Raw genomic sequence first — 20,294 nt, 5'->3', positions numbered from 1 at the left:
ACATACAGACTCAAAGTGAGGGGATGGAAAAAGATATTCCATGCAAATGGAAATCAAAAGAAAGCTGGAGTAGCAATACTCATATCACATAAAATAGACTTTAAAGTAAAGAAATGTTACAAGAGACAAGGAAGGACACTACATAATGATCAAGAAATCAAACCAAGGAGAAGACAACAATTATAAATATATATGCACCCAACATAGGAACACCTCAATACATAAGGCAACTGCTAACAGCCAAAAAAGAGGAAATTGACAGTAACATACTAATAGTGGGGGAATTTAACACCTCACTTACACCAATGGACAGATCATCCAAACAGAAAATTAAAAAGGAAACAGAAACTTTAAATGACACAATAGACCAGATATATTTAATTGATATTTATAGGACATTGCCTCCAAAAACAGCAGATTACACTTCCTTCTCAAGTGCACATGGAACATACTCCAGGATTGATCACATCTTGGATCACAAATCAAGCCTCAGTAAATTTAAGAAAACTGAAATCATATCAAGCATCTTTTCTGACCACCACCCTATGAGATTAGAAATGAATTACAGGGAAAAAAATGTAAAAAATACAAACACATGGAGGGTAAACAATATGTTACTAACTAAGAGATCACTGAAGAAATCAAAGAGGAAACCAAAAAATACCTAGAGACAAATGACAATGAAAACACGATGACCCAAAACCTATGGGATGCAGCAAAAGCAGTTCTACAAGGGAAGTTTATAGCTATACAAGCCTACTTCAAGAAACAAGAAAAATCTCTAAGAAACAATCTAACCTTACACCTAAAGGAACTAGGGAAAGAAGAACAAACAAAATCCAAAGTTAGCAGAAGGAAAGGAATTATAAAGATCAGAGCAGAAATAAATGAAATAGAAACAAAGAAAACAATAGCAAAGATCAATAAAACTAAAAGCTGGCTCTCTGAAAAGATAAACAAAACTGATAAACCATTAGCCAGACTCATCAAGAAAAAGAGGGAGAGGACTCAAATCAATAAAATTAGAAATGAAAAACGAAAAGTTACAACAGACACCACAGAAATACAAAGCATCCTGAGAGACTACTACGAGCAACTCTGTGCCAATAAAATGGACGACCTGGAAGAAATGGACAAATTCTTAGAAAGGTATAACCTTCCAAGACTGAACCAGGAATAAAGAGTAAATATGAACAGACCAATCACAAGTAATGAAATTGAAACTGTGACTAACAATCTTCCAAAAAACAAAAGTTCAGGACCAGATGGCTACACAGATGAATTTATCAAACATTTAGAGAAGAGCTAACACCCATCCTTCTCAAACTCTTCCAAAAATGTACAGGGGAAGGAACATTCCCAAACTCATTCTATGAGGCCACCATCACCCTGATACCAAAATCAGACAAAGATGCTACAAAAAAAGAAAATTACACACCAGTATCACTCATGAATATACATGCAAACATCCTCAACAAAATACTAGCAAACAGAATCCAACAACACATTAAAAGGATCACATACCATGATCAAGTGGGATTTATCTCAGGGATGCAAGGATTCTTCAATATATGCAAATCAATCAATGTGATACACCATATTAACAAACTGAAGAATAAAAACCATATGATCATCTCAATGGATGCAGAAAAAGCTTTTGACAAAATTCAACACCCATTTAGGACAAAAACTCTCCAGAAAGTGGGCAGAGAGGGAACCTACCTCAACATAATAAAGGCCATATACGACAAACCCACAGCAAACATCATTCTCAGTGGTGAAAAACTGAAACCATTTCCTCTAAGATCAGGAACAAGAGAAGGATGACCGCTCTTGCCACTATTATTCAACACAGTTTTGGAAGTCCTAGCCACGGCAATCAGAGAAGAAAAAGAAATAAAAGGAATATAAATTGGAAAAGAAGAAGTAAAACTGTCACTGTTTGCCAATGACATGATACTCTACATAGAGAATCCTAAAGATGCTACCAGAAAACTACTAGAGCTAAACAATGAATTTGGTAAAGTAGCAGGATACAAAATTAATGGACAGAAATCTCTTGCATTCCTATACACTGACAACAAAAGATCAGAAAGATAAATTGAGGAAACACTCCCATTTACCATTGCAAGAAAAAGAATAGAATACCTAGGAATAAACCTACCTAGGGAAACAAAAGACCTGTATGCAGAAAACTATAAGACAGTGATGAAAGAAATTAAAGATGATACAAACAGATGGACAGATACACCATGTTCTTGGATTGGAAGAATCAATATTGTGAAAATGACTATACTACCCAAAGTAATCTACAGATTCAATGCAATCTCTATCAAATTACCAATAGCATTTTTTTACAGAACTAGAACAAAAAATCTTAAAATTTGTATGGAGACACAAAAGACCCCTTATAGCCAAAGTAGTCTTGAGGGAAAAAAACGGAGCTGGAGGAATCGGGCTCCTTGACTTCAGACTATACTATAAAGGGACAGTAATCAAGACAATATGGTACTGGCACAAAAACATAAATATAGATCAATGGAACAGGATAGAAAGCCCAGAGATAAACCCACACACCTATGGTTAACTAATCTATGACAAAGGAGACAAGGATATACAGTGGAGAAAAGACAGTGTCTTCAATAATTGGTGCTGGGAAAACTGGACAGCTACATGTAAAAGAATGAAACTAGAACACTCCCTAACACCACACACAAAAATAAACTCAAAATGGATTAAAGACCTAAATGTAAGACCAGATACTATAAAACTCTTAGAGGAAAACACAGGAAGAACACTCTTTGACATAAATCGCAGCAAGATCTTTTTTGATCCACCTCTTAGAGTAATGGAAATAAAAACAAAAATAAACAAATGGGACTGAATGATAGTTAAAAGCTTTTGCAAATCAAAGGAAACTACAAACAAGACACAAAGACAACCCTCAGAATGGGAGAAAATATTTGCAAACGAAGCAAGTGACAAAGGATTAATCTCCGAAATATACAAGCAGCTCATGCAGCTCAGTATCAAGAAAAACAGGGCTTCCCTGGTGGCACAGTGGTTGAGAGTCCGCCTGTCGATGCAGGGGACACAGGTTCGTGCCCCAGTCCGGGAGGATCCCAAATGCCACGGAGTGGCTAGGCCCGTGAGCCATGGCCACTGAGCCTGCACGTCCAGAGCCTGTGCTCCACAACAGAAGAGGCCGCAGCAGTGAGAGGTCCGCGTACCGCAAAAAAAAAAAAAAAAAAAAATCAAGAAAAACAAAGAACCCAGTCCAAAAATGGGCAGAAGACCTAAATAGACATTTCTCCAAAGAAGATATACAGATGGCCAACAAACACATGAGAGGATGTTCAATATCACTAATCATTAGAGAAATGTAAATCAAAACTACAATGAGGTAACACCTCACACCAGTCAGAATGGCCATCATCAAAAAATCTAGAAACAATAAGTGCTGGAGAGGCTGTGGAGAAAAGGGAACCCTCTTGCACTGTTGGTGGGAATGTAAATTGATACAGCCACTATGGAGAACAGTATGGAGGTTCCTTAAAAAACTAAAAATAGAATGCCATATGACCCAGCAATCCCACTACTGGGCATATACACAGAGAAAACCATAATTCAAAAAGACACATGCACCCCAATGTTCATTGCAGCACTATTTACAATAGCCAGGTCATGGAAGCAACCTAAATGCCTATCAACAGACAAATGGATAAAGAAGATGTGGTACATATATACAAGGGAATATTACTCAGCCATAAAAAGGAATGAAATCGGGTCATTTGTAGAGACGTGGATGGATGTAGAGGCTGTCAAGCACAGTGAAGTAAGTCAGAAAGAGAAAAACAAATATCGTATATTAATGCATATATGTGGAACCTAGAAAAATGGTGAAGATGAACCAGTTTGCAGGGCAGAAGTTGAGACACAGATGCAGAGAACAACGTATGGACACCAAGGACGGAAAATGGTGAGGGGGTGGTGGTGTGATGAATTGAGAGACTGGGATTGACATATATACACTAATATGTATAAAATGGATAACTAATAAGCACCTGCTGTATAAAAAAATAAAATAAAATTCAAAAATTAAATATATATATGTATTATAGCTATTCTAAGAATTTGTAACCTAAAATGACAACTTGTACACAATATTAAGTAACTTTTGAACACTTTTACTGCAAGCAAAGATCAGTGATCAAATTGTTGGAAGAGAACAATTCTAAACAAACTTGGCTTTGGTCCAGTGCTTGGCCTGGATATAGTAATATTGAAACTTATGGATTGTAGTTGTTAGTTTTAAGCATAACTTTATCAGAAAATTCATGTTTCTTAACATCCATTGCAGCCAAGGTCCATAAAGAATAGTAATCTTATGTATTTCCTTTTGCTATTTGACTACAAACTTCATTGATATTAAAATGTGGCCATGAGGTAAACAAGACAGGAACTATATCTAAGGGAACAAAACACTAACAAAAACTGGTTGTCAGGAAGTCAAGGTTGTCCTGAAAATCACTGATAGTCTTTATGAGGCCTTGGCAAGAGTCATAAACATGGTTACAAAACACATAAGAGGACAAAAAGGACAGAGTCCTCAAACTAATACATAAAACAACAGGCTTTAAGAGTGTCTTACCTTCTTCTCGTCTTAAATTCCGTTCAATGTTTGCTACACAGGAAGCACAAGTCATACCAGTGACCTGTATGTAACACTTAGATGAAGTCTTTGCCTCCTCTTTGTCATGAATTGGTGTCATCATTTTGGTATGAAGTTCATTAGTTGAGGTCAAAAGTGGCATTTCCGATGAGGACTGAGCTATTACTACCAGTGGCTCATTTGTATCTGGTGGACAGGAAAAGATTCTTTTCATTTGAGGTATTCTCCAGCTGCATCCTTGTCACTCATCACAATCCACACCACCTGGCACTGTCAATCCACTCCTTTAAAATTGTAATGGACCTAGAGCCCAGTGCAATGTTATCTCTACACTTTCTAGGAAGTGACTTCCAAGTTCAACACTGCCCATCCCAATTCTCGGGAAAATCTGAACTAACTGAATAAACAAAACTATACATCAATATCTTCAAGCCATTATCTCTACCCCAAACCCGAGTAGACAATGGTTTGTTAATAGATAGCTCTTATTTTTATCATGAATTTTTATCATTATGTTAACAATTTACATACTGGCAGTAAAGCAATTCGTGATATAGTAAGTGGAACCAAAAGCAGTCGGCAAAACAGCATTGAAGTATAATGTCATTTAAAAATTGTTAGTGTATATATGAGAACCTGCAAAAGAAAGCCTAGGAGGGTACATACCAAACTATTAATGGTGGCTCCTTCTGGGGAATGGGGTTAAAGCAGGAACAGAATAACAGACAGATGAACAAACTTCCTCTACAGACACTTCTGTATGTTTGAACTTTTAACACCAATATATCGTATTTTTAAAATTAAAATGCCTTTGTGGACAATGGAAGAAGAGGCAAAGAGTAAGTCAGCAGTAATATTCATTTTTCGCAAAGGAGTGTTCAGAGACTCTTTCCATAGAATGTTTATGGACTGTGAAACAGTGGAAAGCTTCTGTCATCCAAGAAGCTCCCCTGCAGTCTCAGAAAAGTTGTTATTCTGCTTTACTTTATCCACTGCAGTATTAATCACCTCCCAAGAAGGGAGAAAGTATTCCCTTTTGCACATCCATGTATCAATACATGCAAAAAAGCTAGAGTTTCTACTCTCCTGCACAGATAAGGAGGAAAAGAAGTGATGTGGAAATTTCCACTAACCTAACTTGTTATTTCTTCCCCTTGGGCAAAAAACTGGTTCAGGTCTGTTTGGCTAGCCGACAGAGGAAAGTTTGCATAGCAGAGTTGGTTTTTAGGGTGCTGAAGAAGGGCATCTTTTGAAGAAACTTTAACAAAAGCCTTAGCATTTCCCTAATGAATAATGATCTAGACTTCTCAAATCAATTATAATAATGGCTCTTAAATTTTAACACACATACCATCACCTGGGAGATCTTGTTAAAATGCAGGTTCTGATTTAGTACATTTAGGGTGGGGCCTGAGACTCTACTTTTCCAACAAGCTTCCAGGTGACGGCAGTACTGTCAGTCTGAGTAGAACAAAGGACACTCTGAATAGCAAAGGACAAGATTCTCCCAATTCCGAAATGAGTCAGTCTCTGGTCTTAAGTGGATCAGTTCAGAAAACGATATTCATTAAGATTACGAGAGTATTATTTAGAACAAAGAGGAAAAATTTACCAAATAGTACCAAAAATTCAAAAAGGAGGCTCATTTGCCCAAAGGAAATAGCTTTGGCTTTGAAAAAAACATTATTTTAATCTAGCCAGGAGCTTATTCATTCTCTCATAATTATTACTATCAAGACTTAATTTTGAACTTGGACAATGAAAAAAAAAGTTTATACTACCAATTACTTTAAGTCTTGTTCCAGAGTAATTTAGTTCTTTCAGGTACCAGAAGTAACCTAAATACCATCTACAATTTTCACACTCTAGAAGTACAGTATTAAATTAAAATAAGTCATAGTGGTGACCCCCCCTTTTCTTTTTTGGCTGCATTGGGTCTTTGTTGCTGTGCGTGGGCTTTCTCTAGTTGCGGTGAGCGGGGGCTACTCTTCGTTGCTGTGCGTGGGCTTCTCATTGCGGTGGCTTCTCTTGTTGTGGTTGTGGCTCACGGGCTCTAGAGCGCAGGCTCAATAGTTGTGGCCCACAGGCTTAGTTGCTCCGCGGCATGTGGGATCTTCCCGGACCAGGGCTCGAACCCATGTCCCCTGCACTGTCAGGCGGATTCTTAACCACTGCGCCACCAGGGAAGCCCCAAGGTGATCCCTTTTAGCTACATTGGCATGACTTCTCAACAAAGATTCATAAAATTGTGACCTTTACCCCAGTGAGTGTGGCAAGAAGAGCAAAACCTTCCATCTGCCACAGAGGCAGTACAGGTGTTAAAAAGCCACAATGAATTAAATGGCTAGTTTCTTTAAATTAGCTTTTCTATAAGCTGTAGCCACACTACTTATGCTTAAATGAATTCAACAGGAAGGCTGACTCTCCTGCACTTGAGGCAACAATCAGAAAAGATTCCAAAAATTTCAAGAAAGGGTTTCCAATCTGATCCTCAAAACTGGCAGGTTCAGTCTAAAGTAATATGAAGAATAAATACATAATCAGAAAATGGCTTAAAAACAGTTATAAACATCATGTCTGCAACTTACTCTCAAATGATTCATAAAATGGTATATACGTGTGTGGGTAATGTGTGTTTGAATATATGTCTCTGTCTGTCGACAGAGAAAGAGAATGATAAAACAAATGTGGCAAAATATTAACAACTGTGGAATCTGAGTAAAATTGGTAAACAGGAATTCTTTGTACTATTTTTGTAGCTTTTCTGTAAGTTTGAAATTAAATATAAAAAAGTTACAAAAAAGGAAAAGGAATTTGAGTATTGTGTTTGCTTTAATTGGTTAGTGAAGACAATTTCATATACTATGTCTTTTTAAGAGAATGATGAGATTGATGGTCATGATAAAAAAACACCTCCCATTTTTCTCACTACCTCCTTTAACATTTATGGCCCACCCAGGACTGGTATAACATGAAGGCAAAATGCACTGATCCCTGTACCTCTAGGAACAGGTCAGAGTGGCAGACTGTGAAGCCTGGATCAGCACTGACACTGGCATTCAGAAAATGGGTAGCCACAATTCTGGTGGTATCTTAAACTCTGATCTCTAGTAGAAACACACAATGCAGTCATTTGTTATCAACCAGATATATATATATATATATATATATATATATATATATATATATATTCTTTTTCAGATATATATCATCTTTTTCAGATTCTTTTCCATTATAGGGTATTACAAGATATTGAATATAGTTCCCTGTGCTATACAGGGGTCCTTGTTGTTTATCTATTTTATATACAGTAGTGTGTATCTGTTAATCCCAAATTCCTAATTTATCTCTCCCCCCATTTCCCCTTTGGTAGCCATAAGTTTGTTTTCTATGTCTGTGAGTCTGTTTCTGTTTTGTAAATAAGTTCATTTGAATCATTTTTTTTAGATTCCACATAAAAATGATATCATATGATATTTGTCTTTGACTCACTTCACTTAGTATGATAATCTCTAGGTCCATCCATGTTGCTGCAAATTACATTATTTCATTTCTTATGGCTGAGTAGTATTCCAGTGTGTGCACATATTCGCGCATGTGTGTGTGTGTGTATCTTTTTTAAGGCACAAGAATCTTGGTCTTTTGAGATCTTCTTTATCAAAGTGAGACTTCTAAGTGAGAATATAAAATGGTGCAGCCATTTTGGAAAACAGCTTGGCAGTTACTGAAAAAGTTAAACATATTCACCATATGACCTAGAAATTCCACTCCTAGTATATACCCAGGAGAAATAAAAAAATATATTCATGCAAAAACTTGTAACAAATGCTCATCACAACATTATTCATGATAGCCAAGGAGTGGAAACAACCCAAATCTCCATCAACTGATGAATGGAGAGACAAAATGAGGTATATGCATACAACGGTATACTATTCAGCAGTAAAAAGGAATGAAGTACTGATACATATCACAAACATGGATGAACGTTTGTTATCTTGAAAACATTATGCTAAGTGAAATACGTTAAATACAAAGGGACAAATATTCTGACTCCACTTATATGGTACTTAGAGTTGTCAAATTCATAAAGCCAGAAAACAGAACAGTAGATAAAAGGGGCTGGGCTAGGGGGAGGTGAAGGGGAAATGGGGAGTGACTGCTAACCAGTATGAGGTTTCTTTGGGAGGCTGATAAAAATGTTCTAAAATTACATAATGGTAATGGCTGCAAATTCCTATGAATATACTAATAACCACTGGCTTGTGTACTTTAAAAGGGTGAATTTATGGTATGTGAACTACATCTTGACTTTAAGAAATGACAGTTCTATAATTTCTACCATTTGTCATGAACATGAAAATTAAGAATGTTTACATCTCTGGGTCCTTTTCCACTGACACTTATCTACCATAATAATTTGAGCATGTGACTAATTTTTTATGCTTCTCAGTTTTAGTGAGCTTGAAAAGAGAACACTGCTATTTGATATCTTTCATTCTGATCAGAAGAGCAAAGGTTAATGACATTGTCTAGAAATTAGTTATTCAACTTTTCCATTGTTATTTACAGCAAGAAATTTCATTTAGGGAATTTCCAGTTTAATTCAAGGTAAGGTTCAATTCTAGTTTAAAACAAGTTCACATGGGCAAATTCCATTGGATATACATCTTTGGTTTTAGTTCAAAGTAAGTGCTGCCAGGAAACAGGAAGACTTTGGGCCAGTTCTAGAGTCAGGTTCATTTGAATGCCTAAATTCAAAACTACAGTTAAAATTCTATTATTTATTTCTACTTTTTTCTTTTTAAAATAACATTTGCTTCTCCTATATTATATATACAAAAATACATACAAACATACATACATCCTTGTCACACACACACACACAAACTTAAAATACATAAGAAAGCAAATTGAAAACAAAATATCACCTTTATCCTACCACTCACAAATAACTACACTCACAAATAACTACTGTTAAAATTTAGTTCATGTCCTACCAGGAATTTTATTCATTCATATACATAAATAACGTATACATGGTATAAATCCTTATACATGTGTTTATAAAATTTTGATCATACTGAACATACATCTTTTTTGCTTGCTTTTTTTTCAGTTAACAAAATATCTCAGACACTTTCCCGTGGCATTAAGTATCTTCAATACCATAATTTTTTATGGCTGCTTAGCATTTCATCATATGAAGGTATCATGCTTTATTTAATGTTTCTAGTTTTTAAATATTATAAATAATTAGGCAAACATCCTTATGCATCCTTGTATACACTGCTGACTACTTCCATATGTCTTATTTCCAAAAAGTGGAATAGCAGTGCCTATTACTCATTTCTTATTGATAAAAGCCAAAAGAACCAGTAAAGTGTTAATAAAAGAACATTAAAGGAATCAAAGAAAAAAATGATATTACCTGACAAGGAAGCATCAAATCCCATGTCTTCTATTGCTTCTCTCAAGGTTTCTGGACAGGTTAGTAAAGGATCATACTCAACAGTCCCTTTGCCATTTGCAAGTGATACTCGTATGGATTTTACACCTGCCTTTTTTAATATGACACCCTCAATAGACTGCACACAAGAATTACAAGTCATGCCATCAATGTTTATCACGGTTTCTTGAGTCAGAGGTTGGCTAACTATGTTCAAAGGACTCTTTTGAAGAGATGAGCTGGAGGGAGAGTTTGAAGTACTCTCAATTTCATTTGTACTACTAACTCTATATTGCCCTGGTGATATGGCCTCTATTGCTTTTCTCAGAGTTTCTGGAGTGACTAAACTTGCCTTGTACTTTACTGTGGCAGTTCTATTCTCTAAAGAAACGACTACACTGCTTACATACTGGAGTGTAGATAAAGCACTTTCAATATTTGACACACATGATTTACAGTGCATGCCATCTATGATGAAAATGACTGTTGAATTATTGGTATATGATGGACTCCTTTGCTGTGATCCTTCTGAGGATTTGACTGGTGTGTTCTTTAGACGTTCTATATCAATAGCTCCCAGTTTGAGGTACTTGGGCTGTTTTTTGATGAATGCTGGAAAGCCCACAGCTTCAATCTGCTTTTTTATTTCCTCTGCTGTGATAAGATGAGGTTGATAAACAACAGTAGCTTCTTGATTGTCCAGGGAAACTAGTTAATAAAAGGAAAATAATTATTTACTTCAGTCATTCCTGGGCCACTTCAGAAAACATTCTGTCGACCAAATCAATACCATATACAACTGTTTCTCTCATTGTTCTCATTATCCTTTCTTAAAATAATTCTGTTCTTTTCAGAAAATGTTAATGATATGGAATAGTAAGAAAGTAAAAGATATGACCACTACATTTGTGGTCTCCAAGTTTCTGCATGCCTGAATAGAAACATATTAGAGGTCAAGAGGACCCTCGGCATGCTGTGTTAAGAACCCTGAACTTCATGAATCACCACCCTGGCTGCCTTTTACGCTAGTTCAAGATTCACATAACTTTTATTTATAACCATTAACTTTACCAACATTAATGCTGGGAATACACTGTACCTCAGACTTCAATGAAGCAGTAATATTCTAGTCCCACATATTTAAAACCCATGCTTAAAAAAAAGCAAAAGTTAAAAAGGCCAAAACAGAAAACTAAGCCTCGCAAATCAATCAAACAAATAACATTAGGCATACTACCTTTAATTCGCTGAACACCTTGCAGTTTCCCAATTTTTCCTTCAATGGTGCTAGTACATGAATGGCAGGTCATCCCTTCCACCTTCATCTTCAGCATGACTTCGCCTGCTTGAGCCATACTGAAATCTTCGCAAATTCCTGACATTTTCTCCAGAGTTCCTGGATCTAAACTGAGAGCCGGAACCAGCTCTACTATCTGACTGGCATTCACTATAGAAGGGATTATTATCACCACTGCAGTTCTCTGCTGAGGGGAAATTTTAATGTCTGTCACACCCTTCGTCTTGAGCAATGTGCTTTGGATATGCTCCCATGGCGGAGCCAGTGAAGCAGTAACAGTCAGAAACAAGGTCTCAGTTAAAACAGGGAGCGGCTTAGGATTGTGCAGAACAGCATCAAAGCCCATGTCATCAATGGCTTCCTGTAGGGTCTTTGGAGTCTGCAGTTTAGGGTCATAAATAATGGCTGCATTTTTTTCTTCCAGTGAAACCTTTCAGAAGGAAATTTCAGAAGTCAGTTTAATTAAATTACATGACATGGAACTTAAAAATATCAATCATCTCACCACCGACAAGAATGAAACAAATAGATAGACAAGATGAAAAGGCAGAGGGCTATTTACCAGATGAAGGAACAAGATAAAACCCCAGAAAAACAACTAAATGAAGTGGAGATAGGCAACCTTCTAGAAAAAGAATTCAGAATAATGATAGTGAAGATAATCCAGGACCTCAAAAAAGAATGGAGGCAAAGATCGAGAAGATGCAAGAAGTGTTTAACAAAAACCTAGAAGAATTAAAAAACAGAGATGAACAATACAATAATTGAAATGAAAATTACACTAGAAGGAATCAATAGCAGAATAACTGAGGCAGAAGAACAGATAAGTGACCTGGAGGACAGAATGATGGAAATCACTGCCATGGAACAGAATAAAGAAAAAAGAATGAAAAGAAATGAAGACAGCCTAAGAGACCTCTGGGACAACATTAAGTTCAACAACATTTGCATTATACGGGTCCCAGAAGGAGAAGAAAGAGAGAAGGACCCAAGAAAATATTTGAAGAGATTATAGTCAAAAACATTCCTAACAAGGGAAAGGAAAGAGCCACCCAAGTCCAGGAAGCACAGACAGTCCCATACAGGATAAACCCAAAGAGAAACATATGGAGACACATACTAATCAAACTATCAAAAGTTAAAGACAAAGAAAAATTATTGAAAGCAGCAAGGGGAAAATGACAAATAACATACAAGGGAACTCCCATAAGGATAACAGCTGATTTCTCAGCAGAAACTCTACAAGCCAGAAGGGAATGGCATGATATACTTAAAGTGATAAAAGGGAAAAACCTACAACCAAGATTACTCTACCCAGCAAGGATCTCATTCAGATTCAACGGAGAAATCAAAAGCTTTACAGACAAGCAAAAGCTAAGAGAATTCAGCACCACCAAACCAGCTCTACAACAAATGCTAAAGGAACTTCTCTAAGTGCAAAACACAAGAGAAGAAAAGGACCTACAAAAACAAACCCAAAACGATTAAGAAAATGGTAAAAGGAACATACATATTGATAATTACCTTAAACATGAATGGATTAACTGCTCCAACCAAAAGACACAGGCTTGATGAATGGATACAAAAACAAGACCCATATATATGCTGTCTACAAGAGACCCACTTCAGACCTAGGGACACATACAGACTGAAAGTGAGGGGATGGAAAAAGATATTCCATGCAAATGGAAATCAAAAGAAAGCTGGAGTAGCAATACTCATATCACATAAAATAGACTTTAAAATAGAGAATGTTATAAGAGACAAGGAAGGACACTACATAATGATCAAGGGATCAATCCAAGAAGAAGATATAACAGTTATAAACATATAGGCACCCAACATAGGAGCACCTCAATACATAAGACAACTGCTACCAGCTATAAAAGAGGAAATCAACAGTGACACAATAATAGTGGGGGACTTTAACACCTCACTTACACCAATGGACAGATCATCCAAACAGAAAATTCATAAGGAAACACAAGCTTTAAATGACACAATAGACCAGATAGATTTAACTGATATTTATAGGGCATTACATTCAAAAACAGCAGATTACACTTTCTTCTCAAGTGCACATGGAACATTCTCCAGGATAGATCACATCCTGTTTCACAAATCAAGCCTCAGTAAATTTAAGAAAATTGAAATCATATCAAGCATCTTTTCTCACCCCAACACTATGAGATTAGAAATCAATTACAGGGAAAAAAACACAAACACATGGAGGTTAAACAATACATTACTAAATAACCAAGCGATCACTGAAGAAATCAAAGAGGAAATCAAAAAATACCTAGAGACAAATGACAATGAAAACACGACAAACCAAAACCTATGGGATGCAGCAAAAGCAGTTGTAAGAGGGAAGTTTATAGCTCTACAAGCCTACCTCAAGAAACAAGAAAAATCTCAAATAAACAATCTAACCTTATACCTAAAGGAAGTAGAGAAAGAAGAACAAACAAAACCCAAAGTAAGCAGAAGGAAATAAATCATAAAAATCAGAGCAGAAATAAATGAAATAGAAACAAAGAAAACAATAGCAAAGATCAATAAAAGTAAAAGCTGGCTCTTTGAGAAGATAAACAAAATTGATAAACCATTAGCCAGACTCATCAAGAAAAAGAGGGAGAAGACTCAAATCAATAAAATTAGAAATGAAAAAGGAGAAGTTACAACAGACAGTGAAGAAATACAAAGCATCCTAAGAGACTACTACAAGCAACTCTATGCCAATAAAATGGACAACCTGGAAGAAATGGACAAATTCTTAGAAAGGTATAACCTTCCAAGACTGAACCAGGAAGAAAGAGAAAATATGAACAGACCAATCACAAGTAATGAAATTGAAACTGTAAATAAAAATCTCCCCAACAAACAAAAGTCCAGGACCAGATAGCTACACAGGCGAATTCTATCAAACATTTAGAGAAGAGCTAACACCCATCCTTCTCAAACTCTTCCAAAAACTTGCAGAGGAAGGAACACTCATTCTATGAGGCCACCATCACCCTGATACCAAAACCAGACATAGATACTACAGAAAAAGAAAATTACAGTCCAATATCACTGATGAATATAGATGCAAACATCCTCAACAAAATACTAGCAAACAGAATCCAACAACACATTAACAGGATCATACTCCATGATCAAGTGGGATTTATCCCAGGATGCAAGGATTCTTCAATATATGCAAATCAATAAATGTGATACACCATATTAACAAATTGAAGAATAAAAAACATATTAAAAAAAGGAACGAAACAAATAATTCAAATGGAGGTTCTCTAATAGTTCTTATCTTTACTATTCTCTTTGGAAAGAAACACAAAATGTCTTGTGTACCTACAGGAATGGTAAAGCTCTATGTAGGTATATGTGACTAATGTACTGATCAGGCATTTGAAACGTACATAGACAAAACGTGCCCTAGAATTTCATAACAGAGAACAAAGTACTCTTTCTTCCATCTCCTTTCGCAACTTATTCCAACACTCCACACTCTACCAATTCAAAAGTTAATATAGGAAACAGGATCAGCTACAGAAAACAAATTTGATATTAAGTTTAAAGTTTTAAAATGTTCAATGAAGACAACTTTGTTGGCAAGAAAAGGTATAAACATGCTGGCAACATTCATAGGGTTTTGCAGCAAATATTTCTATAACCTTCTAAGTCACTACAGTCTAGTATTATTTTTGTTCAAAATAAGAACATTTTTATTGTTCTGCCTGATTTGATTATAAAAACAATGATTGTATTCTTAAAGCTCAGCAACTGTATATAAATTTAACTACTACCGGGACATCTTACCCTGCATCTCTTTTGCTAACAGGTTACAAAGATTTATGAAGTAGTCACACACACACACACAAACTGGATTGGGAGTCAGAAGGTTTGAGCTCCAGTGTCAATTCGCCAATTAGTCAACCACACTCATTAGTTCTACAGTCTGAAAAATGAAGAAATGTGCCCTATTATCTTCCAGGGTTGTTATAAGGATCATATGAGTAAATAGACAGGAAAGTAGTTCTTTGCAGCAGCAAGTCATATAAAAGTAAACACTGAACAATGAATATTTATCAAGCATTTATTTATTTTTGGCTGCATTGGGTCTTCATTGCTGCGCACGGGCTTCCTCTAGTTGCAGCAAGTGGGGGCTACTCTTTGTTGCGATGAGCGGGCTTCTCACTGTGGTGGCTTCTCTTGTTGCGGAGCACAGGCTCTAGGTGCAAGGGTTTCAGTAGTTGTGGCACACAGGCTCAGTAGTTGTGGCTCGCGGGCTCTAGGGCACAGGCTCAGTAGTTGTGGAGCATGGGCTTAGTTGCTCTGCAGCATGTGGGATCTTCCCGGACCAGGGATCGAACCCGAGTCCCCTGCACTGGCAGGCAGACTCTTAACCACTGCACCACCAGGTAAGTTCCTATCAAGCACTTATTATATGTGCCAGGAACTGAGATTCTCATGATACAAAGCTGATCATGACACAGTCACAGGGAGCAATACTAGAATAGAGGATAGAGAAAACGGACACCCATTCATTCCTAGGAATATGTGTCAAAAAAGGCTTCTTAGAGGAGATAATACCTGAGTGTTAAAGGAAAACCAGAAATCAGCAAGGATACATGAAGCAGAGAATTTATGACAAATGGAAACACAAAAGTAGAGAAAGATGACAGGCTTGCAGAATTAGGCAACTGCTTTATTATGGGGCCTCTTGTATGCCAATAATAGTCTGTAATTTATCCTGTAGGTAATAGAGAGCCATGGAAAAGTTAAGCAGGGGAATGATATAGTTATATTTGCATTTAGTGAAGAATCATTTTGGAGTGATGTGAGTGATGGAACTGTGCTGTCCTGGTTGTGGGGGTAGTTAAAAGAATCTATACATGTGTTAAAATTTACCAAACCTAAAAACAAACAAACAAAACTGATAGAACTATATACCAAAAAGAAGTCAATATTTTGGTATAATTTTAAAAACAAAAAAATTAAGAGATTAAAAATTCAGTTCCTCAATTGCATTAGCCACATTTGTAGCGTTCAGTGGCCAATGTAGCTGTCATATGGGACAGAGTAGATACAGAACATTATCATCATTACAGAATATTCCATTGGACAGTACTACTCTATGTACTACTATACTTTTTATGATAAATCGCCAAACTTTTAAAAAAGGGAAGGGGATTTTTTTTCCCTTTATGTTTAAATACATTGTATCTGGTATCTTTTAAACAAGACCTGGTTTTGAGCTTATCCTCCCCTCACAATTTCAATTTACCAACCTACGCAATGAGAAAGCTTTTTTTTTAACATCTTTATTGGAGTATAATTGCTTTACATTGTTGTGTTAGTTTCTGCTTTATAACAAAGTGAATCAGCTATACATATACATATATCCCCATATCTCCTCCCTCTTGCGTCTCCATCCCACCCTCCCTACCCCACCCCTCTAGGTGCTCACAAAGCACAGAGCTGATCTCCCTGTGCTATGTGGCTGCTTCCCACTAGCTATGAGAAACTGTTCTTAAAGCTGATTTTTAAAGCAAAAATCACTTTGTCACTACATGGTTTGCTATACTTTCTACTGCTATAGCCTGTCTTCTATTTATAAAAGACATAAAAAAATAAGGAAACTATGTATATAAAATACTACACAAAAAAGTTGTATTATCCTATGTTGTTTTCATGCTGCAAACCAGAAAACACTTCCTTATTTAGTAGCTTCCATTTGTGTGTTTTAAAGCTGGATCGACCACACCTAGCACAAAAATGTTCCCCTTTGGGATAACAGCACTCAACTTTTCCTCTGAATTTTAGATATCAAAGAGACTGTTCAAGCCTAAGGTCTCAAAGGAAACAAAAACAGGCAGCACCTTTGCTTCTTTTAAGAGGAAATTCACATAGTGATTATCACAATACTGTTCCGGATGCCAAATCCTTGGGCAAGAAGCTAAAATAGCATTTATTTATTTAACAAATATTTACTGAGTACCTATTATGTTCTCAGCACCGTGCTAGCTTGCTAGGGGTCCAACGGTGAGCAAAAGCAGGCACAGACTCCGTAGAGCCAGGAATTGCTGGCAGCAGTCTGTCTGATTCTGGGTCTGTGCCACTCTCCTTTCACATGATCCCCACCAATGTAAACCACTTTCGCCTATTCCCCACAGTGCTCAAAAGTTTCAACAGCTTCTCTTTCTCAGAATCTTTCATTAGGAATCAATGTTGTTGTTCTGTTTTTTTTTCCCAGAGAAACTATTTTTCTATTTTATCAATAGTTCCTCTGAAAATAAACATCTAACAGTCTACAAGTTATGAATGTGGCTCCTATGAAGGACTCAAGATGGAGGACTGTTCACTATATTTAGATGAAGGTAGGAGTTGAAGAGAACAAATCAAACGTACTCTGTGGCCTCAATAGCATTAACAGTGGTGTAAAGGGTGCTCATTGTCCATAGGAATTGTAAAGATCCATTATTTTAATGGAGCTCTTTGTCTGCTGAAATGTCTAAACCTTGCAAGTCAAGCACCGTATACTTTATCTGCATGTGTTTTCTGTATACTTTTATAATTACAGATTATAAAAAGTGATCCAATTTCCTATCTGAAGGCTAGGAAATTGAATAAATTGCCCAAGAAACCCAGCAAGAAAACGAAAGAGCTAGGATTCAAATGTAGGTCGATTTAACTCCAAAGTCCATGTTCTTTCCATCTATAAATGGTGAGGCTAGATGATCTTCAATTTCCTTGAAAAACTAAAATTCTATGCCTATGCTTTGAGCAATGTGTGACATAAATAAAAACACCTGAAAAGTATGAAATATTTCTAGTGTGTGAACCAAATTTTAGTTCTATGTTTACTTTCCCCCCACACATTTCATGTCTACTCCCATACCAGTTTAAATAAAAAATAATTTAGAGAATATATTTCTTTGGGTTTTTAGCAGGATTTGACAATTACTACATTCTAACATTTCCCCATTTTCAAAAGCCACTTTGGGAAAGGTCCTTTGCTAAAGTTTCAGCACACTGAAATTCCTTTTTATCCTCCCAGGAATTAATTTATATGTCATCATAAATTCAGATTAGCATGCTACTCAGCCAGTGGGGGTGTCTTCAAAGGGTTTAAAGCCCACTTTCTAACATTTTCATAACAACTCAACATAGAGTGATTCAGAGGTTTTTGAGAGCTTGAAAGGATTCTGTCATTTTTCAGACTAAAGTCAGAAAAGTAAAATGATTTACAATAATCTTGACTTTCTAATATGTTTGATTCTCCTCCCAGAATTTTGACAACTAAAAACTATATAAAACACATAATAGGAATCTTATTTATATTACATATGTCTGAATACAAATTCTATTATTGTTTGTTGAAAAAATAATGTATATATATTAACACTCTACTTTGATGCTTCAATATAGCATACTGAAAATTAAAGTAAGATAAGAGTAAGCCATCAAGTTATATTAATATTTGACCAACCTAAATAAAGGTTACCACTTAAAATTATTAAATCAATGTATGAACTAGCAAAAGACAATTTCTTAAGAGACTAAGAAAATAGCCCAAAACCAATCTAAAAATTTAAAAGCCAAATGCTTGAAAATGAAAAAGATGTGGAGATTTTGTTAGTTTAAGTTGTAGCATTGTTTTTCTGTAAACTGAGTGCTTTGTCAGAATTTTCATTGCTAATATAATTTTATTTTGCTTCAAAAATTATACAACTGGGACTTCCCCAGTGGTCCAGTGGGTAAGACTCCTCGCTCCCAATGCAGGGGGTCCAGGCTCGATCCCTGGTCAGGGAACTAGATCCCGCATGCATGCCGCAACTAAAAATCCCGCGTGCTGCAACTAAGACCTGGCGCAGCCAAAATAAATAAATAAATATGTTAATTTTTTAAAAAATTATACAACCAATGCATGATTATTCATTATAACAATTTAAATACAAAGAAAGGAAATAGTGAAAGTCCCTCTTTACATCATTCCTCCACTGCTAGTTTCTACCTTGGATTTGACATTTCTTTGATCCTTGGGATAAAGTTCAACTAAATCAGAAACATAAGCTTCTTTGAATAACTGTCTGCATCTTCATGGATGGATGAGTATTACCTAAGAATTTATATAAGGCAAAATGCCTATATTACTCTAACATGGTGTTTGAAAAAAGAAATGTTCAGTGTACCATCATCATTTGCCATAACAAAAGTTAGGGGGAGAAAGTTCCAAATAGAAACAAAAAGATTGATTTCTATATGCTGATAGGGAACAGTATCTAAGATGTATTTGCTAAGTGAAAAAAGCAAAGTATAGAACAGTGTGTATATAGTATGCTTCCATTTATATAAAAAGGGGATACACACATACACAAACACACACATATATACAGTTGACCCTTAAACAACAAGCAATTGGGGGAATTAAGGGCGCCCCACCCCTGAGGCTATTGAAAATCCGTGTATAACTTTACAGTTGGCCCTCTGTATCCTCAGTTCCACACCCTCGGATTCAACCAACCATCGATCATGTAGTACCACAGTTCATATTTTTTGAAAAATATCCATGTATAAGTGGACCTGTGCAGTTCCAACCCGTGTTGTTCAAGGGTCAACTGTATAAACACACACATATAGATATATACATGTAAATCATTTTATATTCAGAGTCTATTTCTGGAAGAATCTATACATACTAAACTGATAACTGGTTTCTTTTGGGAAGGGGATTTTACTCTGGACATGTGTTATTTTTCCAATAATTTTTTTTAAAGTTACTTTTAAGGGGTTTTTTGGCAATGTTGTGCAGCTTGTGGGATCTTAGTTCCCTGACCAGGGATTGAACCCTGGCCCTCTGCAGTGAAAGT

At 36.2% G+C, this 20,294-nt stretch overlaps 1 protein-coding gene across 1 annotated transcript in view; it reads right to left on the bottom strand.

The window, feature by feature from the left end:
* The window catches only part of ATP7A (ATPase copper transporting alpha), a 77,111-nt gene that overhangs the window by 44,444 nt on the left and 12,373 nt on the right, over positions 1-20,294 (bottom strand). The window contains exons 2-4 of the mRNA XM_082865340.1: positions 11,359-11,848; positions 10,104-10,829; positions 4,652-4,858 (exon numbers count right to left, since the gene is read on the bottom strand). Of these exons, the coding sequence (XP_082721466.1) occupies positions 4,652-4,858; positions 10,104-10,829; positions 11,359-11,848 (1,423 nt within the window). The remainder of the gene's footprint in view (positions 1-4,651; positions 4,859-10,103; positions 10,830-11,358; positions 11,849-20,294) is intronic.

This window comes from Leucopleurus acutus, assembly GCF_964270905.1.
Source record: "Leucopleurus acutus genome assembly, chromosome: X".
NCBI lineage: Eukaryota > Metazoa > Chordata > Mammalia > Artiodactyla > Delphinidae > Leucopleurus > Leucopleurus acutus.
Note: the sequence above shows the minus strand (reverse complement) of the source record. Positions and strands in the feature narration are given on the sequence as shown.